General features: G+C 43.9%; 1 protein-coding gene across 2 annotated transcripts in view; it reads left to right on the top strand.

Annotated features, from left to right (window-relative positions):
• The window catches only part of TTC28 (tetratricopeptide repeat domain 28), a 107,536-nt gene that overhangs the window by 34,675 nt on the left and 45,120 nt on the right, over nucleotides 1-27,741 (top strand). For both annotated transcript variants that reach the window (XM_059484983.1, XM_059484984.1), the window contains one exon: nucleotides 26,780-26,927. In XM_059484983.1, coding sequence (XP_059340966.1) covers nucleotides 26,780-26,927 — 148 coding nt within the window. The remainder of the gene's footprint in view (nucleotides 1-26,779; nucleotides 26,928-27,741) is intronic.

Here is a 27,741-nt window from a genome sequence, read left to right as displayed (position 1 = left end):
TTGCAGATCTTTTCCATTTAAGGCAATCCAGTCCTTGGCTCTGGAATGATGTTATGCCTGAATTCATAGCGATCTGAGCTGGTAATCTGTTGTTCTGCTGGGATGGACCAGTGTCCTGCCTTCCTCCTAACAATGACTGAAATCAAAAAGCTTCTTCCAGAGAGGGGAGAGACTGAGGGCAGCTCCTTGAAGGGGAGGCTGACTGGGTGGGAGCAGGGCTGAATTGAATATTTCCAGTAGAAAAGTCTGCAAAATCCTGATAGGTCTTACCCCATTTCACACAAATTTCTGTTATGAAATGTGTACTTTTTAACTATAGTGCACTATCCAAGATTTTTTATATCTGATGAGAATTTTTATATCTTCACTTCCAGTCCTATGGGCATTGTAAGATACCTGACACCTGCTTGGGGTTGCAAGCTCTTTTTCTGTTTCTGTATTGTGTACAGCAAAGACCCAGCAACTTCTGAGAGGACAGTCCCCCAAAATGTTATCATTTTATATCTTGCTATCAAATTGCCGTTTCCTTTCTCATCTCTTGTGCTTCAGGGTCTCCTGCTGTATGGATGGTTGAGTTTCATCTGTCTGTGACCATTTAGAGTCTTTCAGCACACTAAACACTCTTTGATAATACTGTTTATCTGTTGGGTCCGTCATTAGCTCTGATAAACTTGCTCTGAAAACTCTTGTTCTGGAAGATGCTGTGCTTTGAGCAAGCTCAGCCCATCACTGCAGATCAGTGAACACTGTGCTCCCTTTCCACAGGCTTGGAGCAGGATGTTCTGCTGTACTGCTGGAAGGCTGAATTGGGATATTATGGGATAACAGAGATGTACGGGGGCAGCAGCAATCCAATGGACTGTGCTCTCACAGCTGGTCACAAGAGATGAGGGATTGTACATATTTGCTTATGAAAAATGGTGAATAACTGACATTACATGGTCCTGACAGACATTTTCCTTATGCACAAGGAGAACAGCTGACAGACATTTTCCTTGTGCACAAAAGCAACAAATGCAAATATTAGTTTCTCGTAACCTCTGGTATTTTGTTTGCATTTATACAGTTTTTGCAAATACTGGAGCAGCTGTTGCCATACTTGTCCTTATTGCCCAAAAAGGAATGCATATCCAAATGCTGTCTTGGAGCATTTGATTCCCTCAGCAGAACAGAACTGTATGTCCAATATGCAGTGCTATAACTGATCTTCCTTTGATGTAATCTGTGGATATGATCTATTCCTCTTCTTCTGCATGCACTTCTAAAAATCCATATATTTTAGGCTTTTATGAAAACCTAATTATAGAGTCATTAAGTAGGGTTTAGTGATTCTGTTAAGGTTATCAAAGATAGATGCATATTTTGGCAGAGCAGAAATGTGGGTTAATCAGTGTGATGGCAACATACAATTCACCAAGAAAAATATTCCTCCTCTATTTCCTAAATAGAGCATTTGATAGGAATGTCCTTTGCAGTAAGTGCTGCACTGCAGAATTTCAGTGTAGAAGATAATTATTACTTGTAATTATGGAAATTTCTGCAAGGGAAATTGTTTGAATTTGTTCCTGTTAGGAAATGAAATTGCTCTACTTGCAGTATTTGAATCCTTTTAGATGATTAATTCAATCTTCCTTAATTCCTGTGTATGGGCATTGTAACCTTCTGATACACCTAAAATCATCCCTTCAGCCCTGCTCATCCATTTGAATTTCTACTAGAGCTTACTTTGGTTTAGAAGAAAAATCCATGACATGTACAAAGCTTCTGTTAGACTGGGTCTATTGCTTCAAGAGCTGACAAAAGAGGTTAAAAATGAGCATGAAGTTAGATGTAGGTGGAGGTGAAAGAAGAGGATGTGAGAGCTGGCTAGGGTCAGAACTTATGCCTTATAGCAAGGGTGCATGATGTGTACATTGTACCTGCATTGCACTCTGGAGTCAGGTTGGATTTGTAAGCACTGCTCTGCACAGCTCATCATCTTGCTGTGTTTGTACATGTTTGTCAGAGGTCTGTATTTGAATTGAACACTGGAAAATAATTTCATGATTTGAAGTCTTTCTGATTAGTTTCAATGTCACTTCACAATGTTTTGTGGAAAGAATGAAATCTTCAGCTGCCAAATGATGTTAGTGCTTTTTAGTATATTTGTAACATTCTTCTCTGTGTTACTTTATTCAAGTAGAAATACCCTGCTCTGGTAAATCAACCCTTGTAATAGGGATTCCTGGGTCAATTTGTAAGAGAAGCAGCAGCTTGTATTGCTGAGTGTATTTTACTGGAACTTGGAATATTAGCTTGACAAGAGCAGCTAAGCATACAAATCTGAGAAAATACAGGCAAAATGAAATTGTAGAATTTCTTGATACAGAATTTCTTGATGGACTGGTTCAGCCACAGAGTGTTTGGGAAGGAAAGCTTGTCTCTGGAGGAATGGAAAAGGATTCCCTGTGCGAGGCAAACACAGTGGTTCCTAACTGAGCCTAATGTGGGGTAACAGCAGAAGGCCAGCATAGAGGGATTTTTTGCAGAGATGCTGATTTGAAAAGGTTTGGAGTAATGAATAGAGAAATGCTCTCAGATTGCTTTCTCCTATGCTGCAAAACCCAGGGCTTTATAAATAATAAAATACCTGTCTGTGTCATCAGCTTAATTGGAACAATCTCTGAGACCATTATGCTTTGGTTAGCCACAGTTAAAAGTGTCAGTAACATTCCTACTGGGATATTTATTAAAGCTGTATGGATTGTGCTGTCAGCAGAGCTTGGGTTTGTTCCCCAGGAGCACAGCTGCCTGGCCAGAGCTGCTCCCTGCTCCTGCCCTGCTCAGGATGCTTTGTGGATCCACTGGCTGCTTGGGAGTGACCCTTGGAAAGTGTGTTTGGTGACAGGGGGCTTGGCTCCTCAGCACCTCTCTGCCCTCTGAGCCTTGCTGGTACAGTGCTTTTTAAATTTTTTTATTTTTTGATAGAGAGTAATAAGTCATGTTTAAAAAAAAACACTTTTCCCCCATTATATAAAAATACATGTCTTTCTGTCAAAGTTACTTATTGTTTCTTTTATTCTTCTTTTTATTATTTAGTAGCTTACCACATTTAATGGAGTAAATGAGGATTGTGAGATGAACGTAAGTGTGGCAACCTTTTGCAAGCTATGATTACATGCTTTCCAGGGCAGCACTTACAATTCAGTGCCTACAGCTATTTGAATAACCCAGATCTGGGCTTGTGTAGTTTCTTGCCTACATTGAAACAAAATTGCACAGCTGAGGTGGGAATGTTTATGGGTTAGGCTAGTCTGAGTCTCTCAATAAGAATTAAGTGCAGTGGCTTCAGTTGCAAATAATTTCTGTCCTTTTAATGGAAAACAGTTTGTAGAAGCACTTTGTGTGGTTGCTGTGCAAGTGATTGAATCTTTCCTGGACACAGGGTGCTGTTTGGACGGTTGGGTATTGAATTTGGGTATTGCAGTGATGGGTTGAGCTGAGCTGGAGCTGGCACCTCATGAGCTGGGCAGGATCTGAATCCTGGGCTCTGTGGTGTTTGGAGGAGGCAGGATCTGAATCCTGGGCTCTGTGGTGTTTGGAGGAGGCAGGATCTGAATCCTGGGCTCTGTGGTGTTTGGAGGAGGCAGGATCTGAATCCTGGGCTCTGTGGTGTTTGGAGGAGGCAGGATCTGCAGCCTGGGCTCAGTGCTGTGGTGGTGGACATGCAGAGAATTTGGCAGCCAAGATGCTTCTCTTGGCCATTGCTCTGGTGCAGGGTCCAAAGGGATTGTGCAGATCTGGGAGCTGCTGCCACCTCAGATTAATTGGGATGTTGTGTATTTGTAAAGAAGCATGGCAGATTGTATTCTGAACTAAACAGCCATCACAGGGATAAAATCAACTGTCTGCCCTCCTGGTAAACCATGCTGTTTTTTCTTTCAGATTTCTCTGTATTTTTCTTTGTACTTTGCCGTTACTCTTTCCTTTTCTGATTATCTTGTAACCTGTCAGGTGATGATATCAGCTGATCTACTCTGAAACCCAAGTCTGGGATGGAAGGAAAAGCAATTCCTTTGATATCTGGCAACTATTCACATTTCTCTGACAAACCTCCTCTGCTGTGACTTCCTTCAGCAAACACCATTTAGACAGGCTGTCCTGTATGGATGGCTGCAAGAGTCTATTCTGCCCTCACTTAAAGTGGAATCACACCTAAGCAAGCATGAATTAACCTCCATAAAACATTCAAATATTTTTACTCTTAAGTGGCAGGAAGGAGGGACTTAACTGATACATAAAATATCCAGCTGTGTTATTCATGTTAATTAGGCCTTTGCAGAGACTCTTATGACTTGGCACCTTCCCATTTTCCATAGAAATGTTACTCTGTTATGGTTGGAGAGCCCTTTCATGAATTTCTGGGTTCTGAGTATTAGCTCTTGCTCAGATGCAGACTTGTGACAAGGATATCTGGGCTCAGAAACACCTTTGCCAGTCTCTCACAGCATGTAATGCAAACCACAGCTTCCCCCTCCTCAGACTTGCTAGAAATCCTTCCATGTGAATGCTGAGGCTCTGTCACAGGTTGCCCAGAGCAGCTGTGGCTTCCCCATCCCTGGAAGTGTCCAGGGCCAGGTTGGATGGGGTTTGGAGCAATCTGGGATAGTGGAAGGTGGAACAGGGTTGGCTTTAATGTCCAAACCATAGAACCAGTGATTCTGTGAACAGTTTCCTTCATGTGGAACAGTGCAGTCCCTCAGCCTCAGCAGTCCATACAGATCACTTTGATGCTGGAAGCACCAGTGCCTTGTTATAACTGCTGCACTTGAAAAGTCTGAGGGTAAGCTTTGTTTGGTGTAGAAAGAATGGAGAAATCATTTTGAAGCAGTGTTTAACTTCTGTCTGGGATTTTCTAAGATCAGATCAATGCAGCTGAGATTAAAGAAAGGAAGAAAATATCTTCCTTTCAGGAAGTCAAGTAGCTCCCACAGTAAGTGTTCCTATTGAGCTACAGTTTTCTTCAGCATGCCACCAGTTATTAGCAACACTATAAAGAATAGATTTCTTAGGTTGCATGAAAAGCAGGTTGAGCTGTAGAGTATTTTGCAGTGAAGAAATGTGCTTGAAAGTGAGCCAAAAGCTGTCGTTTCCCTTTTCATCTATTAAAAAGTACATTAACACTGTCAATCACCAGGCTTCAGAGGTTAGGCAAATACAGTCAGTATCTGCCAGTAAAATCAAAGATTTAACACATCTCACTATCAAAGTTAGATTAAAGAGAGAAATTTGCCATATGGGCAGGAGCCCCAGCTGTGCTCCAGCTCGGGTGACTCTAAACAAGCTATGATCCTTTGAAATCAGCATTGTTCCTGCAGTTAAAGCAGTGTGAGTGGCTGGGCAGCAAGGCCAGCACCCCTGGGTGTCCTGCATCTTCTTGTCCTGGGGAGGGGTGGGAAGGCAGCTGTGGGAATCAGGGAAATCTGTCAGCACTTGCTCCCAAGGTGTCCCAGTTGTAATGCAGTTGATTGGATGGTGGTGAGTTGTTTGAATACAGGTGTCACTTTTGTGTTTTTCTGAGACATAAATTCTGTTTTTTGTGTAGCTGGCAGAAGTTAAAAGCATTTGGTGGATTCTCTGTGCTGCTTGCCTTTCTAATTGGCATTATCCTCTGAGCAGTAGCAGCAAAGTCCGTCCAGCAGTCCAGGCTAAAAGTCAGCTAAGTTAGCAGAGAAATTCCCATTATCCTCAGTAGCTGTTGGAACTGGGTCTGCCCAACCATTTTATGCCAGGATTGCTGAAGACAGTAGTGTTGATTAATGTATATTATTTTTCTTACACTGCAGATTAAGCTTAAGACCTTGTCAAACCTTGCTTTTACTATCTTTTCAGAAACAGGTTTGTGTGTGTGTTTGTTTGTGGTTTGTTGGAGTTTTTTTTAAATAGACCTCCTTAGAAGTCTTCAGAGTCTATGGAAATGTTCATTTCCCCTCATACCTCCCCCCTCTCCCACCACAGAGCTGTATAACACTTCAGCAGCAGTTGCTTTGCTCTCTCTGCTGCTAACTGGATATTACAGCAAGAATGTTGGAGTTTGTGCATGCTTGTTTTTATGGGAAAGTGTTTCCTGGACCCCGCAATCTCCATATTGTGCATTACTCAAACTTCCTTTGAGCTAAACAAGAGCTTCTGGGGTAATAATATTTTTTTTTTAATGTTTCTTATAGTTTGCAGTGACTTTGAGGGTGTGCTGGTGGCTCAGGATGGCCAGTCTTGCCACTTGGATCAGGGAGCTTTGGAGAGCTGTACCTTGTTTTTGAGTCTTTCCCCATTTTTGCCTTGAAACTGGATTTTTTTATTTGTCCTGGTTGGGGAATAAGACATCTAGATCAGATGAAATGAAATTGTAAACATGCTACAGCTCTGTGAGTTAAAAGCAGTTCAGCTGTTTTAAATGTAAATGGTGTAGGATTATATACTTGATTTGTTATAGCCTCCTAATTCTGCCTGCCTCAGCACTTTACTGGCAGTTAATTGCATCAGGGCTCGGAGAAACATTCCACAAGCTGCTGAAGACAGCTTTGCCACAGTCTGACACACTTCTCCCTTGGTTACATAGCAAATGGACACTCTGGGATAATTAGTGAGGAGGAGTTCCAGTGGCCTGGGTACTGTTCTCTGCAGCCTTTTGCCTGTGAAATCCTCTCTCTTCCAAGTCTAGATGTCTTTTATTTTGGATATCAGTGTGTGCAGTGATTAGAATGACTAGGTCTGTGTTTTAGTGGGTAAAGAAATGTAGGGAAATATTTAATATTTTGTACAGGCACTCAGTGAGGGAGATACAAAGTTCCCCAAAGCCACAATTACTTAAACTTTCCCCTAGTTTTTATTCAATGCACAGAAGTAATCCTGCAAGAGTAGTAATGCATTTAGGTTCTCTCTGTTACAGAACAAAGGTCTTAGCAGCAAAAATTCCCTGTTCAGTTTGATATCAGACAAAGAGATCCAGTTTGATGGCACTGAGATGGGAAATGCCCAGTTACAGTCATGCTTAGATTTGAGGCTCTGGGATTCAGGTTGAATCACTGTCTTTTTTGTCTTCATTTTCCCATCTACAGCATTTGTTTTCTTCTGTAGGTCGGCATCCCTCTGAATAGGTTGTCTTTGTGCTCTCACAATCCTGACTGGCTCTGTACATGGCTTTAAAAACAGAACGTGATCAACCCCAAACTGTTAACAATTAGTGCAGCCTGGCAAGTTGCTCTGTGTGGTAGGCTGTCTGATGTGAAATAATGCATTAGAGGAAAATTTTCCTGAGGGAAATTAGACTCAAATATGCAGGTGGACCATGTGTCTGTCTCTCTCTCTCCTGGAGATGATGTGTCTTCTGAGGCATAATTAAAATTCTTTACAATTGTTTTCACAGTACACAGTGAATGGATAAGTGTGACAGTTGAATGACAGGCAGATATGCAGCCTAGGACAAGCAGAATGGGTGAATATAGTTTTCTGACTCAAACTTTTGTTATGAGCTGAATTCACAGCTGTTAAGATATAGACATGAAATTGAATCTGCCATTCTAGATGCTGATTTCTTTTCTTTGTGCTTCTTTTTCAATGTTGAACCTCTTCCTAGTTCTTTCTTCCCAGATCCTACCCCATCTAAGGTTGTGGTACATTGAGTCTGTGGCAGTGGGAGCTGATGGTCTGTGGCTCACTCGGCTGAGTTTAGGGAGAAATAATGTCCCTTGTGATGTGGCAAGGCAGTAACAGATCCAGTAACCTTCACACAGAGCTTTTGGCTGCCTCCTCTTTGCTTAGAGCATCTACACCCTAGAGGCTTAAAAGACTGATGACCTGCCAGGTGCCACATTTACTTTTTAAACTTCTGGTTTTAACCTTAATCTTATCTTGTTAATCATCTGGGCATTGACTGATTTATGGTTTTGTTCCAATAGTTGAAACCAGGATTCACCCCGTTATAAATGTTAGCTTTGTTAACCTGGACTCATTTGCATTGCATTGCAGCAGAAGTGACCTCAAACCTTGCAGTCATTTCCAGAGACACCATTAACCAGTCTGCTGGAGTCCTTATGGTCCTGATAATAGTTAAACCATCTACTTCCATGAAAAATCTGTGGCTTCTGTAAATCCTACAAACTCTGAACCCTACCCCAAGGTAATGGTGCTGTGTACACAGATGCTCTGGTTCATCCCTGGGGAGCTAGGGTGTGTCTCATGCCATTTCACCCAGTGTCCAAAGGACCACCATCTTCACCTGAAGCTGTACCCCATGTCTGTCTGGGTAGTGACAGTGAGTGGAGTGATTACAGGGAGGTGTCCCCACTCTCTGTATTGCTGCTGTTTCATTTGCCATGTCCAATTGAATCCATTTGACCAGTGGGACACAGGCATTTCCTTTCATTGGAAAATACTCTTTCACAGAATCACAGAATAGTCTTGAGGTGGGAGGGACTCAGAAGGATCATCAAGTCCAACTCTTAAGTGAATGGCTCATATGGTGATGAGCCCCATGGCCCTGGCATTATTAGCACCATGCTCTGACCAGCTGAGCTAATGTCACAGCTAATGTCACTCACTTGACCAGCCTTGAATCTGTTGAGGTGCTCACCTGGTCTCATTAGGCACTTGGAATGAAGACAGCACTGTTGCTTTTGTCTTGTGCAAAAGGTCACTTAAAGCTGCACTGAAATCAGTTTCCCAGTTTCCACCTGGGCCTGTTTCAGGGGTTCTTATCCTGGGGTTTTTCCACTGCAGCCCTGTGCCTCCATCTGATGGGGAAGGTCTGAGGTGCTGAGGCTCAGGACCTGCCTTTGTTATGGACCTACTTCAGGAGTGTTTTCATTTCCATTTATCTCAAGTCTCTCATTTAGGGACACATGAGGGAAAGAGCCCATCTGCCACTACTGGAGCGTGTCCTGCTTGGCCTCCTGTCCCCTGGGATTGGGGCTGTCCCTTCTCCTGCCCTGGTTCCACCTCAGTCCCCGCTGCCATGGAGACGCATCACCAGTGGCCATTACAGTGGTGCTGAGATGGCAGCTCCTGCTGTGCCTGCAATTCCCATCATCCTGCTTCCATCAGCACTTCTCTGGTTTGAATCCTGCTTTGATGAATTCCATCTTCTCCATGCTCGCAGCACAGTGCCCTCCCAGACATACAGTCTCAGATGTAATGCTTTGTGGCCCAACACAAGCTGTCTCTCTCTTATTCTGATACCTCTTAATCATTGAAATGCAGCATTTTGAGCTGTTGCTGCCATCTGTTTTTTGCATTAGGCTTCTTCTGGCTCTCACATGGTGTGTGAGAAGTCAGGAGAGCTGCATCTTCCCCAGAGCAGAGGTGGTGGTGTGCCCATGGGATCCAGCTTGGGGTACCTTATCATACTGGTAATTCCAGTATGATTGGGGACCCAGTCTAATCCCTGTGCCTAAAATGGGAAGTTTTCTGCAAGTCATGTGGATTCTGATGTACCTTCCTTTGCCAGAACTGTAGCAAAGAATGCACTAATCAGGCAACACATCTGTGGGTAGAATTTAATGGTTGTTTACTTACTGGCTGTCAGATTGGAGTAAATTTGTTGTATTTCAGTTTGGAAATTGTTCAAAACTGGTTCTGAATGATGACAGACAGGTCTTGTGTAGCCTCTGGAGGCTCTCAAGCTGGCCAGGGCCTTTGGTGGAGGTGTGAATAGTGTCTCCTCCTCTGGTGGGATGCCAGGGACTTGATCAATATAAGCAGGGCTCAGATCACTTGCAGCTGCTGCAGGGTAACTGTGAAACAGCTCTCAGGCTGTGGGCAGGGCACCATTTTCTTGGGGTATTTATTTATCATGAAGCTGCTACAGGAGCTGTAGTTTTGTAAAACCCTGGGACAGCCACCCTGCCTTCTTCAGAGCATCTGGCAGGAAACTGCCCTGAAGTCCTGGTGACTGTATAAAGCACTGATCAGTTCATTGTTTTAATTTTCATTGTGGTTCCTTTAGCTTCTGGCTCTCCAGCATTCACAACACAATTCCATCTTTGTTTCAGTGTCACTGTCTAATGTGTGGTGGCTGGTGACAGTGCTATGCACAGAGCTTGTGGAGTCTCTCTGAATTAGTTTGCTTGCATCTGTGGGGAGAACTGGAGCCAAAACCCTCTCCTTTCAGAGGATTAGAATCACATCATTACTGGAGGGAGTTCAGAGAAGAGTGAAAAAAGTGATTAGGGGCCTGGAGGGACTGATGTATGAGGAGAGATCAAAGGGGCTGAATTTGTATCATTTGGATAACTGACTGAGTAGGGAACATAAAAGTCTGTGATTATGGAATGTGTATAAACAGGGATGTGTCAGGGAGAGATTATTCAATGTGGGATGATGAGGGCAATGGAATTACAGTAAAAAGGGGCAAAAAGCTGTTAAATAGGAAAATTTCCCAACAATGAGGTTGGGTGTTCAGTTGCCTTTTGCTGTAAATCCAGTGACTTGAGCTATTGCTTTTTAATTTCCTAATGAATGCACATAAAAGGTTTTTAATAGAGGGAGAAAAGTGAAGATTGGTGCAGCAGTGGCTCTCTGGTTTTATGTCCCTTTGGCCTCTGTGGCTGCATCTGCAGGGTCCATCCAGCTTGGGTGGGACTCCCTGAACAGAGAGCAATGAGCTGTCAGGAAAAGCCTTTCCTGGCTTTTTCATCAGGTTAATGTGATCAGCCTGAGAAGAGTTCACCTCTCTGTGGCATCATCCTGCTGCAGGCTCTTGGGATTTCAGGAGATGAATACTCACACAGTCAGTAGCTGTGTTGCTTTGGTTCAACAGTTTGGGCTGCCTTGACTTTAAAGTGGGATCCAGGACCTTACTTCCAGAACCAGCAATTGCAGAAATTGGTGTTATTTTAGATAATATTTCCAGGATGCTGCTTTCATGCCTCCTGCCAGGTGTCTGTGCTCTGCATTTCATGGCAGCTACATTCCTACTTCTGCCACTGAATTACATTTTTAACAGTCTTTACATGAGTGTGGACTGCTGTATAAATTGACTGGTTATCTTCTCTACTGATGTTAATAATATCTTAAAAATTGCAAAACATGTTTTAGAAATTCCAGACTTCAGTTGTAGCCGAATCTTTCTTTGCCTTCAAGCTAAAGACCTATTTTAAATGAAGTGGTGGCTTGAAAGTTTTCTTTCCCACCTGCTTATAATACCAAAGCCTGGGAGGAGGGTTATTGTCATAATTTTCTACCTTGTTGATGTTTAAAGCAAATCTTTTACATTATCTAACATATCTTTGCCAGTAAAAACTGTGGTAGCACTCTATTTTTTCTTGTGTGGCTGAGAATAATAAATAACCGGTTTGAGGCAGTGCCCTGTGTCCTGTGCTTGTGGGTGAGCTTTGTCCTTGCTCTTGGGGGCTGAGCTCAGCTATGTGGGGTCTGGCATGAGCCAGGGAGATGGGGCAGGTGATGAGTGATGTAAGGAGATGCTTGGTAGGCAATGTACTGAGTCCTGTGTGTGCAGAAGGAGGATCAGAGTGTGGTAGGGTAGGGATGGGTGTCTTTAAAGGCATTGGGAAAGTGTATTCTCTTGGTATTGTGTATTTCAGAGCACAGGCTTCTTGGCTCAGGTACATGAAATAGTGATGCCTCCAAGCAAGATTTCCTCTGGGAGCAGTCACGTGAAAGGGCAGAGGGGAGGTGATTGAAATTGAAACCTTCAGACCCTGCTGAATTACTTTTTCATTTTTTTTTTTTTAATGGGACTGAATTACTGAAGGAACATTTACTCCTACCCAGGTCTGTAACTGCTGTGTCCCTCTCTAGGACAGATGTGAGATGAGATGTGGCAGGGCTGAGGTGCTGCACGTGGCATGAGAATTGCTGTGGCTGGAGCTGCTGTGTCTGCTGGGCATGGAGCAGATGTTCTTGTAGGGAATATGGTGGCTCTTGGCTGCTTTCCCCCTGGATTGTTGTACAGAATCTCCCAGCTGTAAATGAAATGCACAGCCACAGAATTACATGTCAGCATCATTGTTTATAGACTGCTTTCCTCAAAGGAAGGATCTGGTGTGAGAGGTGCCTGTGTCTGAGGTGGTGTTTGCCAGGGTAGGACAGCAGCTGATGGTGGCTGACAAACAGGCAATCTTGTGGAGGCAGGTTTTCCCAGACAGGAATTTTTTCAGATTTTTTGGTAAAAGTTTTTGTTTGTGCATTTTTTTGGTTTGGGTTTTGTTATGGACAGACTTGTAACACAATGTCAGAATGCAAATGCCAAGATGGTCTCAAAAAGTTTGCCCTAGGCAGGCTTAAGAGGCTTCAGGCTCTAAGTAAGTTTTCTGAAGAGACTGGTAGAGAATTTCTTGATCTGCTAAAGCAGGTTTGACTTATTTTGTGGCTGTAGGCTGCCTTGTGTGAGAACTATCACATGGCCATTTTTCAGAGCTTGGCTGTGTGTTTGCAATTTTGCCACAGTAGCATGAACGTGTGCATAATCTGTGTGTTCAGTCCCAGTAAGGGATGGCCCTAGCACATTCCTTATCAAATTATAAATATAAAAATATCATTTTTTTGTTATAGAAAAAATTAGAACATCTGGTAGTGAATGCCTTATAGTATATTTATAACAATTCTCTGTATTATATTTAGTGTGTGGAGATCTGTGCTCATTCCTCACAGATCCTCTGTTTTTCTCATGTATTTATACCCAAAAATTGACCAGGAAAAGCTTTCAGAATTCAGATTCCTGAATATGTTTACTGAGAAGTGCCTTGTGGCACTGAATCATTGCTAATGGCTGCCAGGCTGCTGCAGACCTCATTGCACAATGCCATTAGTAGCCAAAGAACTCTTTATAACCAAGCAAAGATTTTACAAGGTGCAGTAGTTTTCATCATTATTACTCTGTTAATTGTGTTACACTTGCTAACAGAGTATTGTTTCTTCTTTCCTCTGTGAAATAAAAGAAAGATGATGAAGAGTAGGTTGTTATCCTTGCCTGTAGCATGAAGGGGAGCAATGAAATATTGATGGCAGTGCTGATGTCTGAGCACAGAGTTCACTGCCTTGACCTTCTGCTCCCTGGCTGCAGCTCCAGATGTGGATTCAGATTCTGTGAGCATGTGGCACATCTCACTTCCAGCAGCACGCAAGCTCTTCATCTTCTGACAAGGCAGAGCAGGGTTCAGCTGTTTCTCCTGCACAACTTGGTGTGCACTTCAGTGGTTTGCCTGTGGAGAAAGATAGAAAATTGTCTGCACACTCTTCCAGCCTATCCTGGTCTTCCTGCAGGTTGGGTCTCCCTTCCCAAGTGTGCATTTCCCCACTCACTTTGGGGTCCCCAGCAAATGTTGTCAGGCTGCCCCTCTCCACCACTGTGTTCAGAATACACAGTTCTGGAAGCTTTTCCTGATTGAGTCCAGTTGTACAGAGGTGGTTTGAGGAGTGAAAAACTGCATGCTCAGGGGCTGGGCTGAGAGGGACCCACTGGGTTCACTGATCCATCAGATTCTGTGTCATCCAGATTCCAAACAGGCCAAAATAAGGTATCAAAATACATTTTTAAGAAAATCTTGATGCTTGGTCACCCATCTTTTGCATGTTTAATTAACTTCTCCTTCATGTGGTTTCTGAGTGCCAAAACAGTCCTTTTAAATTGTGTCATACAATTGTCTTTTGTGCCCCTGAGACTGTTTAAGTGGAAGGAGCAGAGCATGGCTGGAATTTATAACCTGTGACTCTCTTCACTGAAAACTGTAATTTTCAAAGCAAATCTCTGCAAGGGGACCATGTTACTGTGACTTGTCATGCAGTATAAATAATGTTCTTTTCAGTTTACATCAAACAGAGCAGGCCATTGCTTCTTGATCCAGTGGAAGCTCTGGTAATTGCTTCTGTAGGTTCCATTTATAGATTAGACTTCTATGACTAAATTTAATTACTTACAGCTGAATCCAGTGGAAGTAATAAGTTCAAAATAACCTGTCATGCTGCTGTGAAAGCACCATGTTCCCTGAAAAAGGCACTTCCTAATTGTTTCATTTTTCAGGAGAAGTTTTTAACTTTCACCTATTCATTGTCCGGTTGAGTGAAGAATGGAGCTTTGCAGGACTCTCCCTCTCAAAGCTGTGATGAATCTTCTCTTTTGCCATTTCCAGTTGTACTGAGTCACAAATAGGTGACTGCAGGAGCTTTTGTTAGAGCCAGTGTGGTGGTTGTCATCTTACACAGTGGTGTCCTTCCTGAGCTGTGGCACCCTGATTGGGAGAATATTTGGAGATGTGTGATGAGAAAGAACAGATGCCTTGAAAGATTGTCATATAATGAGAGAAAAGCTTGGAATTATTTACTGAAGTGTTAACAAAGACCTAAAGGATGATGTTCTTGTTTTTCACTTAATTAGGCAATAATTGAATGAAAGACTGCTTAACTGATCTGCAGAAAAAATTGCTGCAGGACATTGCAGGGACACAGTGACACTGGTACAGTTGTGGCAGTTGTACCTTTGTTTATGTCTCTTTTTCTACCCCACTGGATGCAGACTATCTCAGACCTGCATTTTCTGATGTTCATATGGTCTGTTAGCGTGATTGATCTGTGGCTGGCTGTCTTTTTCCTCTTGCATATGCATGAGTGCACACACGTGCTCACTTAAGTGAATTTGATTTCTTCATTCCTTGTCTTTTGCCTTTGTCTGGCATGTTGTCATTTAAATGACCAGTTCTTTCCAGACTCTTGTGTCACTTTTTTTTTTGAAACATTTCCCCTGCCTTTTTAGCACCCAGGTGTTTCTGACTCTCTGTATCCAGTTAATTACAATCACCAGTGCACAAATCCCACTGTGTTAGTGATGATACCAAGAGCCTTTGAAAAGTTTGTTGTATCTTACAGATAATGAATGGACATAATAATGCCTCAGGAAATTTACTGCAATTTAATCCAGACTCTTTCATTTAAATTATATTTTTAAGAGAAACATAGAAAAATTTATTATTGTGAAAGCCGAAACGATATGTGCAAATGTAGTTGTATTGCATTTAATTTTTTCCCTCCCAAATAATCCAATATATTACAAATTTCCTGTCAGCATAGGTGGAAAGGGGAATTCCTTGGTGGCTGCTTGCCTTTTCCACTGGGAAAGCTCCAGGCATGCAGCTCTGCTTCTGAATCCTGCTCCTTCTTCCTAGGGAGGTGCTCAGGGGAATATCTCAGCTGGGAAGGATTCCTCTGTCATTTAGAGGATGAACTAGGAGGTAATTACTCATGCTGCCAGGTCAGTCAGTATTGATGGGGGCTGTTTCAGGATATTAGTACGTGGGAAAGTCTTTGATGGTTGGGAATTGATTTAAATCCTACAAGCTTTGTTGTGTGTGACCTGCCTGTGTGCTCATATTATCTAAAGCAGATTTCTAGGAAAGCAGATTGCCCAGACAGATTGAGCTGTGCTCTCTGATCCCATCATGGGTGGTTGGGTGTGGCAACTGTGGGATTCCACTTGGAAATGCAGGGATTTTTACTTGCTGCCATATTGTTATTGATTAAACAGGCTGGGTATGGATTGCTGCACAGGTACCTGCCCAGCAATGAATGCTAAAAATGAGAAATAAAATAACACTAAGCCAATAAAATCTGAGTGCACACAGCTACCTGGCAAGCTCCAAATGATGTCTGGGCAAAGGCTGTGCAGTGCTCATCCCCTGCTCTGCTGAGGATTTTAGTGGCACAGAGTGGTTTTTAGTGTCACAGAGTGGTTTTTAGTGTCACAGAGCTGTGTCTGGGGGCTTTGAGATGCTACAGACAGGTGAGCCTCTGGATCTGAGCTGCATGAGCCTGAGTCTGGGTGACAGGGTGGCAGATGCCAGCCTGAAGCCAGCACAGGAGAGCTCCCTGGTCTCTCGTGCTCAGGAGCAGCACTGGGGCAAGGTGGTGCTGGGCAGCACTAAAGCAGGGTCAGAACCTGTGGGACCTCATGCACTGGGCATGACTGAGGGCTCTGCACATTTTTACCTGAGCTTAGTGTTTGGAAGAGTGAGTGGGTTGAGTTTTCATCACCTCTTCCCTCTGGACCCTGTTCTTTAGCCTGTTCAGACCCATTCAAGTGTCTTGAAGCGTGCTGTGAGTGAACAGCTGATGACCCAGTACTGACACACAGATAAATTATTCAGTGTGTCTTATTTGGGAATTCAAGGCTTCATGATGAAACCTACAAAACTGTATTATGCCTCTGACATTCTGAGATTTCATCACTGTATCTTCAATTATTCACTAAGCCTGCTTGTTCTCCTCCTGGCTCTCTGACAGGGCTGCAGGCCGGTGGCAAGCAGCAAGCAGTGCTTCCTTCTCTTTGTTCTCCTGCTTGCTCTTGGTACCTTGTGGAGAAGACTTGCCTGGTGCCTTCTGTATTAAACCTCTCACACAAAGTTCAAATTTGTACAATTCACAGGCAGGGAAGAGTCTACAGCCATCCCCATTGCTGGAGGTTTCTCAGTGAGCTGTAATTATTGTGAGTTTCTCCTTCCCTAGGGACAGAGCTTTCACTGTGGCTGCATTTACCCTGCACGAAGTCCACAGATGAACAGCCATGACCTGGTTGTCAGAGCATCCTCTGGGAAATGCCAAAGAGAGGCCAGTGGAAGAGGAGGTTGCAGGAAATGCTTAAGGAAGGGTTTGTCCTTGGGGGCACAGCTGAGGGGGTCTGTGCCAGTGGTGCCTGCCTGTGCTCGAGGTTCTGCCCATGCCCAGGGGCTCCTGGAGTGGGGCTGTTACCATGGGGTGCTGTGTTACAGAATGCTGAACAGATCCTCAGTGCCATAAACCTCGAGCTGTTGGTTTTGTAGGGGCGGTTGCTGTGTCTGTAAGTCAGGAGAGAATTAACACACCAGATTCTGTGAGCTGGGACTCCCCTGTGCTCCCTCCAGGCTGTGGTCCTGGAGCAGGGAGGGCAGAAAACTGCTTGGTTTTCTCCTCCAGCATTCCTGAACTGTGCCTCTGGAAGTGCAGGATCTCTCTTGGCTTACACGTCCCCTCGTATTTGTACTTCTACACCTGGCACCTGCCTGCATCAGAGTCCAGATGTACTGATTTCCCATGAGCTGGAGGGAACTGTGACACATCAGACATTTCTCTTTGGTTTTGGTCTCTCTGTAGCTATTTCTGCATGATTTGCAGTTTCTATAAAGCCCCGATAGCTTTGTCAGGAGTCCAGGCTTGAGGCAAGCCCTGCCTTGTGAGAATCCCTTCTGCTGAGTGTATCCTTACAGAGCACTGCCCCAGTATCTGCTGTGTGGAAATTTTAGTCTGTGGTGGATAATTTTAGAAAAGAGAACTGAAATTAATACTATGAACTCATTGCCTGACGAAGGAGAAATTTTCCTGTGGATGTACAGAAAAATATCTTCATTTCTCCTGGGATTCCTGGGGATGGAAAGTCTGAATCAAGGTTGGAGTCACCATACCAAGGCATGCCAAATACCTCAGAACTTAGAATATTTTCTTCCAAGCCAAGACCTTACACAAGTAATGGAGTTCACAGGTTATATGAGAAAGACCAGAACTTGTCTACATAGACACAGCTTTTGCTTTCTTTGTCATCACTTGAATAATTTCAGCCAGATGAAGAATGGAGAAGAATGTATGAGGAGGGAACAGAGCCTGCCCTTTACTGGCTTGCCCTGGGCACAGAACTTAGGCATGGTTGTCATTAGAAAGCATGCAGCCTCTTAAATTCAGGTATGTTCCGTAATAAAATGCTCTCTCCTGCTCATTCCAGTTATTTGAATTAAGTACAGTTGTAACTTAAAGGTTACTTAAAGATAACTTTAAATGGAAGTTAAATATGTTGGAATAACAATTTCCAGGTGATGTTGAAGAGACAGAAGATGCCTCTGCACAGGGGAGCTGCTCATGTCCTCCACAGAGAGAGCCTTGCTCCTTAAACACACATTCAGTAAATGGGAATAATAAGGAATTTGGCACTTTTATGGAACTGACACAAATCCAGTGAGTTCAATAGCAAAGTTGGAAATGCAGCCAGTACTCCTGCTGTTCTCCTGGCCTGTAGGAATAGAAGCTGCTAACTAGCATTTGGAGCCTCTGGTGCCATTTTGTGTATGATGAATAAAGGAAGGTAGATTACATTGTTTTCTGGTAGTTCAGTACAGGCAGTCCAATGTTTTCTGTTCCTAGAGCACAGACCCTTGCTGGCAAGGGAGACTGTATTTCTTGGGGTTGCAGAGCTGAGAAGAGCTGGGTGCTTGCTGAGAAGGGCAGGGTGCTCTTCTACTGCTGTTTTGTCCCTTTTTTGAAGCCACAAGTGGATCAATCTGATAGTTTGTTCATCTCATGGCTGGTGCAAGCAACCATGTGAAAACCCTGGGGATCATGGTGAAAACCAGCCCTTTGTGTTGGTTATCACTGCCTCGAGTTGGTGCTGATGTGAGTGAGAGGGAAGAGTCCCCAGTCCTTTGCTGTTCTGCGCTCAGTAGGGCTCCATTGTTTGAAGGATTTTCCAGTGCATTAGAAAATGAAAATCGCTATTTTTGGACTTGGCTCTTGCAACCCCACTGAAGAATGACACCTATTCTGGAGTCCATCCAGATACTGTTCTAACAGCAAAACAGAGAAGTGGTAGGGCAACTAAAATAAAGCAGATGTTTAGCAGGGAAATAATTTACAATTGGCCAGTTTGATGGTACCTCTTGACCCTTTCAGGGCTGTTCAATAAAACCAGCAGTTTCCATAGCAACTACTAAATTACTTGGTGCTTCAGAGATCTGTGATAAAGGAGGCGAATCATTGTAGGGAAACATGGTGTTGATGTTTTTCCCCTTTGCATTGCAAGAGTAATGATCTGGCAAAACTTGCTAAATGGGACGCCCCTGCTGAAGAATTTTTCCCACGTTCACTTGGGCCAAAGAGATTTATATGTTTAGTACTTTTGCAAATTTGATTTTTCCCCTCTCCCCTGTCATCAGCTTTGTCCTTGGCAGGCGGAGCTGGCAGGGTGAGCCAAGAGGCAGGAGATGTCTGCAGTAGGTGTGTGCTGGGTTCTCTGTCCCAGCCCTGCTGAGCATCAGCTGCTCCTCCAGGGAATATGGAACAACTCCCCACCTGCAGTCACTGCTATCCTGTGCTCTAACTGTGTGAATTTCATCTTGCTTTTGTTTTCTGGGGATTGTACTGCTCAGGTTTTTTTTCTACTTCACCGGTAAGAAAAGATGTAGCTTAAGATCAGGGCAGTCTTGAGAATGGACCCATGGAGGAGTGTGATAAGGAAGTGGTTTTGGGACTTGTTTTTCACGAAGCCCAGTGTAATTCTGGTGGCTCTTAGGGTGTATTTCACTTCTCTTTGAATGTTTGGTTGCATGCAGAGTGCTGCTCTTGTGGAGTCTGCTGTGTTGGGAAAACTAACTGTGTTAAAATCCTGAAATGCTAGTTTAAAATACTGCACTTCACTCATTCTTGTGAGACACAAATCACCATTTGCTGATCAAACTTTATCTGACTTCCAGCAGTTACAGAGGTTTTGAGTCATTTGGGTGAATTACCTTCACCAAAGTTGTTAAAGGGTTGTTAAATGACCTCTGCAGGATCTTGTCTCAGTGCAGACAAGAGTGCTTCCAAAACAGCCCTAAATGCTTTTCAGATTCACAGCAATCAAACAGCAGCTAAGACCAGGAGGAGGTAGGATAATTGGGAAATACAAGACACAGGGATTTTACAGATGGAGAGTGGAGCCAAGAGGGCTCAGTATTGGGGTCCAGAGGAAGAGTACCTGAACTGGGGAAAAGAACTAAATTTACAATTTAAATAATGGTACAGTGCTGAAAGTAAACTAAGCAACAGGTAATAATGGTGTTCAAATCAGCCCTGCCTCTGCCCCAGGCTTCCTTGAGAAGCCACATACAGGTGTAGGCTAATTAATTTAGTTTAAGTTTTGTATAATACTGTATCTGTTAAATATCTAATAATATCTTACAAAGACTGGTGTTACTTCTGAGCAGGATGAAAGGTGGCCCATCTTTTCTTATGCCATTTCTAAAAGAAGCTGTTCAGCCAAAAGTTGTGCCAAACTGTCCCTGTCCTCCTCGTGGAGGAGCTGCAGCAGATGCTGCAGTGCTGTCCCTGCTGGCCTCAGGCAGAAGAGGCTGGTCCTGTTTTCCTTGTGCTGTATTGGGCACTGACAGGTTGGTTGTTAATCCTCCAGAGCACTTTCCTTCCTCCACTCATAGCTGGTTCTTGCTGTTAAGTGGTGGTTAAGAGTTGTTGCTGATAAAGACAGGAAGATTGACTGCTGGCACCTGCTGTTAGAAATGGAGAGGGATGTCCTCTGAAGAGGGGTTCCAGGATGTAGCTGCTGTTCCTAGAGTAAGCCTGAAGCATGTGAGAAAGGAGCAGCAAAGGTAAGATCTCTGTGAGAAGCTGGGCTGTTTACTTCAACTAAGTAAACAAAGGTTTGACTCATTATTTACTGATAAATTCGATTTTTTCCATGTGGGCAAGTGAGCTGTGCACAGAATCCCATTAGCAGGTAGTGGAAGCACAGTTAATAAGAATGATTAAATGCTCTTTGGATAAAACCAGGCAAGATATTTTACACACACACCCATCTTGTTTTTCTCTATATTCTCCATGGGTCCTAGAGGAAATTCCTATTTCTGTGTAGGGTAGTTCTGTAGGAGGAGTCTTGGAAACAGGTAGAAGATAAAGAAACAAAGCTGCAGAGACAACAAATCTGTTGTGCTGATTCTCCAGGGCAGGCTGACAGCTGTGGCTCAGGTGTCAGCCAGATGTAGGACTGTGAAGGAAAAGTGTTACCTGGGGTACAACCTTAATTTTGGGAAAGCAGGAATTCAGCTGGTGTGGTCAGCAGCAGTATTTATGCATGTGCTACATGTGTTCTGAATTAAAGTGCAGTCTTCCCTCTCCTCGCATTCCTGAAATCCCACAGCAGAGATTTGTCCGTATTTTTCTCTAAAATTTGGCTGTAAAACAGTTACAAGGGGAGAGGATGGATCCAACCTGGTGCTTGGCCCTGGGAAGCTGTGGCAGCTGTTCACACATCCCCTCCCTTGTAAGCTCTGCTCGGCCCTGGCACAGCTGGCACGGGCAGCCCTGGGGGGCACCTCTGACTGCACAAGGGGTGTGCTGCAGACTGAGAACAGGCTCTGAATGCAGCAGAGATTATTCCTGCTGTTTTTGGCATCTTCTCCTGCTCTGGCAAACCAAGGGAGCATTATGGAAGAAGCATTTTCTGTGTGTTTGCCTTTCCTGTCACCATGGCCGACTGTCCAGGATCTGAAGCTGACAGCAGCACGAGGGTGGCTGGAGTTTCCTCCCCTGTGTACAATGGCAGCCTTTGTCTAAGACCAAGGTGGTTTTTTTTTCAAGTTTTCCATGTTTGTTTGACAGGAATTTTCTGCTGCAGAAGCTCTTCTGATGCTGCTCCAATTTTGTTCCTCTATCTCAGTTATTCAGTTAATGTTGGCCAGCATTGTGCCATGTCCATGAGCCTGTGGGGTGAGGTTTGGTGGCAGGGCAGGGTGGCCTGTGATGGCTGTGGGGATCCTGCAGAAAGGGAGGAGGCACAGGAGCTCCTGAGCAGGGAGGGGAGATCCCAAATGTAGAATCTGTTGCTGCATTCCTTGTGGGCAGGACCTTGACTTGGTTTTATTTGGCAAAATATTGGGGAGCTTAAAGGTCCTATTCATTATTTACATGCTGTGTCTTTGTACTGTATTTTGTCTTCATTGTATATTTTGTATTAATTATAAACCAGTTACTGTTGCCTGAAACAGTTCTTGCATATTGATATCAGAAGATTTAATAAAAATTTCACCTCCCTTCTTGATATTGGCCATTCAGTAATGACATTTGCATTCTAATCCTGTTTGAGATTGCACAGGGAAATCTAGTATTCAGGGTCTAGCCAGTTACCTAGATGGGATCTCAAATGATGAGATCAGAAAAGCTAATAAGCATATTTATTTGTGTTCCCTGGACACTGCAGCCATCAGTCCAGTGGCAGCTCCTGGTAGGGAAATTCTCCTTTTACATTAAATGGGCTATAATAAACACAGTGGAAAATACTGGAGTGTACAGAAACTACGTGGGTCAATAAATTGGGCAGAAAACTTAAGACTTGTGCTTAGAATTTCAGAGAGGGGCTGTGCCTGCCCAGGCAGATGCTGACTGTGCCCCAGAACTGCCCTGTGCTCATCTCATGCTCATACAAGTTTGGTAAAATTATATTGAGGGTAGGAAAAGCAGTAAAAAACTTCATTCCAGCCATGAAAACATGGAATGTTCTGAAAAACATGAGGCAAATCTGCAAAAATGGGTGGCAAAACCTGAATGGGGTAGGAAGCCTTATTCCCCTTTGGGTGCTGTGCTGGGAGTGATGCCACTTCACCTGGCTGGTTCTGTCCTGAGGCCAGCAGTGTGAGCAGCATCTGTGTTGTGCATGGCTCAGAAGTCTCAAGTGCCAAATATATTTTGCCAGTTAATTAATTAGAATAATTTATTTTTGCTTCCAAAATATCAAGAGTGCTTTCAAAGGTATTATGGATAAAAAGTGCTATCTATTCCTTGTGCTCCCTCCTTCCCTTGGCTGTATGAAATTGGTAACTGGGCAGAAGCTCAGCCTGGCTGTGAGAGCCTGCACTGGTGTTTGATTCTCAGAGATGTCTGGGAATCTCACTTCACAGCCTCTCCAAGGTAGAATCAGGTACTTGATGAGATTGGTTGCTTTGTAGAGCTGCTTTGGACTCTTTAATCCTCTTCCCTTCCCCAAGGTTCCTGCTGGCAGGAGCTGCTCTCCCTGTCCTGCAGGCACTGGCTGTGCTGGGCAGAGCCCAGGCTGGAGGGCTGGCTGCAGGTGCTGGAACCCCTGACATGCTGGGACACTGGGGGTAGGGACAGCACAGCTGTGTCCATCCTGCTAAAACAAGGACAGGAGAAAACAATTCCCATTGAGGGAGACGCATCTGGTGCCAAATTCCAGCTGAGAATGAGGCTTTCTTCTTGCACAGCGCCTTGTTCCTGGAAAGTGTGGTGCAGAGACTGCAAAAATGAAAGGGATGGTTCCAGCTGTCTGTATTGAGACAATGAGAATGCAGAGAGCCAGGTTAGAAAACACCTGCTGTTTCTGTCTTGTCTTTAGTGAAACAGTGTCTCTCTCCTTGCTTTAATCTTCTTAAAAGGAATCGATAGTTTTTTCTTATTTGCAATCACTGGAAAATTAATGTAACTGTTCCTCTAGAGTGAGCACTGTAGTATCTTCACATAATGTGATTTAAAATTTAAAGCTCTCTCAGTAGGGGAAGGCTCTGTCCGTGTCGGGACCAGGAGCTGCTCCTTGGCTCGTTCCTTCAGCTGCAGCTGCTGGCTCCCTGCCTTCCCTTTTCCTCTCCTCTTCCAAAGGGTGATTCTCACCATTTCCTCTTTGCAGACTTTTCCCCTTGATACAGTGTCTTCATTCCAATGCTAAACTAACTTGTGAGTGCCTCTTGAGGAGGAAATAGGTGATGTGAATGCTTTTTATTTATTTAGTTAAAGGCCCGTGGGGAACACAATGTGCAGAAAGCATTCTTGTGTATGCTGGAAACTAGAAGAGGAAGGAAGGAAGGGTTTTTTGCAGGAGAAAAATAGGCCAAAAAATGTACTTTCTGCTATGATTAATAGGGTTCTCTTTTGGGCTTTGAATGTTGTGTTTGTATTCAAATTAAGCAGTTTCCAGGGGCACTTCCAGGAATAGATGTGGGGAACGGATAAAAGCCCATTCCATAAAGGATGTTCAGAATGTGCGGAACTGAACTGGACATTCGTGGGTCTTGTCTCCTCCTGTCACCTGCAGCCTGTGTGTCCCTCCATGTGCAGGGTTCAGGGGATGGGTGTGGTGTTTGTGAGGTCCCCAGGACGAGGCAAGAGATGAGAATTTGACTCCAAGTTCTCAGAAGGCTGATGTATTATTCTATTCTATTCTATTCTATTCTATTCTATTCTATTCTATTCTATTCTATTCTATTCTATTCTATTCTATTCTATTCTATTCTATTCTATTCTATTCTATTCTATTCCATTCCATTCCATTCCATTCCATTCCATTCCATTCCATTCCATTCCATTCCTAAAACTATACTAAGATAGAGAAAGGAGACATCAGAAGGCTTCACAAGACTGAATAATAAAAACCTATGACTCCTCAAAGCCTTGACACAGCTGGACCATGATTGGTCATTAAATTAAAACAATTCACATGGAACCAATCAAACATTCACCTCTTGATAAACAATGTCCAAGCCACATTCCAAAGCAGCAAACACAGGAGCAGCAATCAGATAATTATTGTTTTCATTCCTCTCTGAGGTTTCTCAGCTTCCCAGGAGAAAATCCTGGGCAAAGAGGATTTTTCAGAAAATATCATGGTGACAGATGGGTGGGGGTTCCATTTGTCAGCATTCAGGATGTGGCAGTGAAGCACAAGGTGCTGAAGATGCCCACATGGAGCTCAGTGCTGGTGGCTGTGTGTCCTTCTGAGCCAGGCAGGCACGGCTGTCCTGACCAAGCAGCCTTGTGGGCAGGAGAGGTCCCAGTCAGGGTCGTGCTGTGTCCAACTCCCTCTCTCATCAGGTAGTGAAGAAAGCAATTAGATGGTAATTCTGCAAAAACAAGAGTTAATAGTGTACAGTGTGATTTAGGTGACAGTTCACACTCTGCTGGGAGGACTTGTGCTTGGTGGCTGCTGCATGTTGTTAGTTCTTTGTATTTTCTTTGATTTAAATCTTCATGCTTGTAATCTAGTTAACAATGAATTGGGTTTCCAGTACAGTGGCTTGTTTGGTTCAATAAGAACACATTTATACTAAAGGTTAATGAAAGCATTTTGCTTTCATTGAATTCATTAAAAGGGGTTCTACAATCAAGACTTACTAATGGAAAAGAGATTAAATATTCATGTCTCTGAATTTCTCACATAATTTCTGATTTTCCTTAATCTCTGCCTTCCTGGATTGGAGTCCAAAACTGCCTGAATGCTCTAATGAGTTCAGAAATTAATTAAAGATTTCTCCTGTTTAAGTAAAAAGACTTCCCAGATGTATACCTAATGTATCTTGAGTGCAGATCTCTGTGCTATTATGGACCAAGAGAGAGTGATGAGGTCCTAGCCAAGAGAGCCAATCTCAAGGAGCAGTATTGGTTCTTAAAGCACTTTTAAATAATACAAATAATGCTTTATCCTCTTTATTTGTGCTATTGAAATAGGTTTGAATGAACTCAAAATGCAGCAAAATTTGCATTAGAAAGGTATTGGCTGGGCATGAAGATAAAACCTGAGTAACAGACATCAAAGGTGCTTAAAGATTCAAGACCTTTTTATAGCACAGTGTCCAGATGTGTGTGCTACAAATACTTGAGTACTTTGTAAATACTGGATTGTGGTTTCTGTGGTCTTTTTTCCCAGTGTCCCCCAGGCAGCTCTGGATACCCCTTGGGCCAGGGCTTTGCCTGTGCTCATTATGTGAGCAGGGTGTGTGTCTGAAGCTCCTGCTTTGTGTGTAGGTTCCTGGTATGCCAATTTGTGCAGATTTGGGAGCTCTGTATGGGAATGCTTTGCAGCTGCATTTTGATGTTTCTGATGTAGAAATGGAGATATATGGTGATAGGAGATACAAGTTACTCTGAAGGTATTGCAGGTTCTCATAAATGGTTTTCTGGAAAATAAAGAAATGAAGAAAAATGGTGTTGCAAACAGTTTCAGAATTATGAGTGTCTTTAGTCTAAGAAGCTTGTACAGATCAATGTACACGTGTGTGTGTGTGTGGGTTATATTTATAGTGCACTTAGCAAGTGGGGCAGTGCTGGACAGTGTCTGGGTATGAATGGAGAAAGAAGGCTCAGCTCCTGGCTGCATCTTTGTTGTGTTTCATTGCAGCTTGAGCTCTCAGTACATTTTGGGCCCTGCTAGTGCTGGGTGTTGATGCTGGCCTCATTGGCAAGAGCTGATGAGAGAGGAAATGAGTTGCTTTTATGCTGTGTGAGCTGAGACTGGAAAGGAGGGTCTAGAGAAAAAGCATCTGGTTATAAGTAGTTAAAACCAGTATTTGGCCATATCCAAGAGGAAAGCTTTGCTTTCCTAGAAGTGACCAACCCTGGTTCCCAAAACAGTTCAGAGGCCTTGCTAAGGCTCAAAAGGTGATGACAAAGCTCAGAAGGTGATCACAATGAATGGGTCCACGCTGGTGGGGTTCACAGACCAGACTGCAGTGTCAGTGGCAGTGATTGTAACCTCGTGACTGGAGGTGCCATGGTGTGGCCTGTTGTCCACCAGCACGAGGTCAGGAGGTGTGTTATTGTGCCTGTTTGTGATGGCTCAGTGATGGGCATTGCTTTCCCTCTTTTCCTGCAGGAGCTGTGTTATTTGTTCCTGTTTGTGATGGGCATTGCTTTGCCTCTGTCCTTTCAGGAGCTGTGTTATTTGTTCCTGTGTGTGATGGGCATTGCTTTCCCTGGGTCCTTGCAGGAGCTGTGTTATTTGTTCCTGTGTGTGATGGGCATTGCTTTCCCTGGGTCCTTGCAGGAGCTGTGTTATTTGTTCCTGTTTGTGATGGGCATTGCTTTCCCTCTGTTCCTGCAGGAGCTGTGTTTTTTGTGTCTGTTTGTGACTGCTCAGTGATGGGCATTGTCAGGAGCTGTGTTATTTGTGTCTGTTTGTGATGGCTCAGTGATGGGCATTGCTTTCCCTCTGTCCTTTCAGGAGCTGTGTTATTTGTTCCTGTTTGTGTTTGTCATTGCTTTCCCTCTGTTTTTGCAGGCATACTTCCGTCAGGGCGTGGCCCTGCAGTACCTGGGACGCCATGCAGACGCTCTGGCCGCCTTTGCCTCGGGGCTGGCGCAGGATCCCAAGAGCCTGCAGCTCCTGGTGGGCATGGTCGAGGCCGCCATGAAGTCTCCCATGAGAGGTAAGCACATGGGGAGTCCCAGAATGTGAGCACAGCAGAACCTGGAGGGCTGAAGGGAAAGATTTCAACATTTGGCTTCTCTGCCGAGTCAGGAGGATGCCAAGAATGGAGCCTGAAGTTACAGGAGGAACAAAAACTATCTTTCTGGTTAAGATGGTGATAGCCAGCTTGAGGGACACTGGAGGTGAATCAAACTGGGTTTGTACAGCAGTTCCCATGGAGTCCTTGTTCATTTTTCCTTTCTCTATTATCAGTGCATGCAGAGGTGTGTGCTGCTGTGGTGCTGCCTGTGTTGTTACTGGAACAACTTCCCAAAATGTTTAGGTTGGGAGCAGCACATCTGAAATGCCCCAGGCCAGTGTTTGCCCCAGAAGAGCACATCAGCAGCTTTTCTGTGGTACTGCTGTCTCTGAAAACACAGCATTCCAGAAGGCAAAAAGGCTGCTCTGCTAATTTGCTTCTGTTCAAGCAGTGTTTGCAATCACAGAGACCTTGAAGCCATATGAGCTGTGCAGTGTTTTTCTCTTTCATCGTGTCCCCATTTCCAAGATTTTTTTCTCTAGAGGAAGGGGCTTGTCTCCTCCTAGCTCTGTGCTCTTGCAGGCTTTGTGCTGCAATGCCCTAATGCTGTTAGTCAGGAGGGAACATGGCAATTGTCCTCCTCAGCAGATGGTGCTGGGGGCCACAGGGCTTAGGAGCCAAGGAGCACTGAAATGAAAAAATATCCTTGTTGGTATTTGATTTTTTACAATATTTTTCTCCATCCTCCAAAACTAATTCATTGGGAAGTTTCTGTCCTATACAGCAGTTACCT

This window comes from Ammospiza nelsoni, chromosome 18 (genome assembly GCF_027579445.1).
Source record: "Ammospiza nelsoni isolate bAmmNel1 chromosome 18, bAmmNel1.pri, whole genome shotgun sequence".
NCBI classification, from domain to species: Eukaryota; Metazoa; Chordata; class Aves; order Passeriformes; family Passerellidae; genus Ammospiza; species Ammospiza nelsoni.
This window is presented reverse-complemented; position numbering and strand designations above follow the sequence as displayed.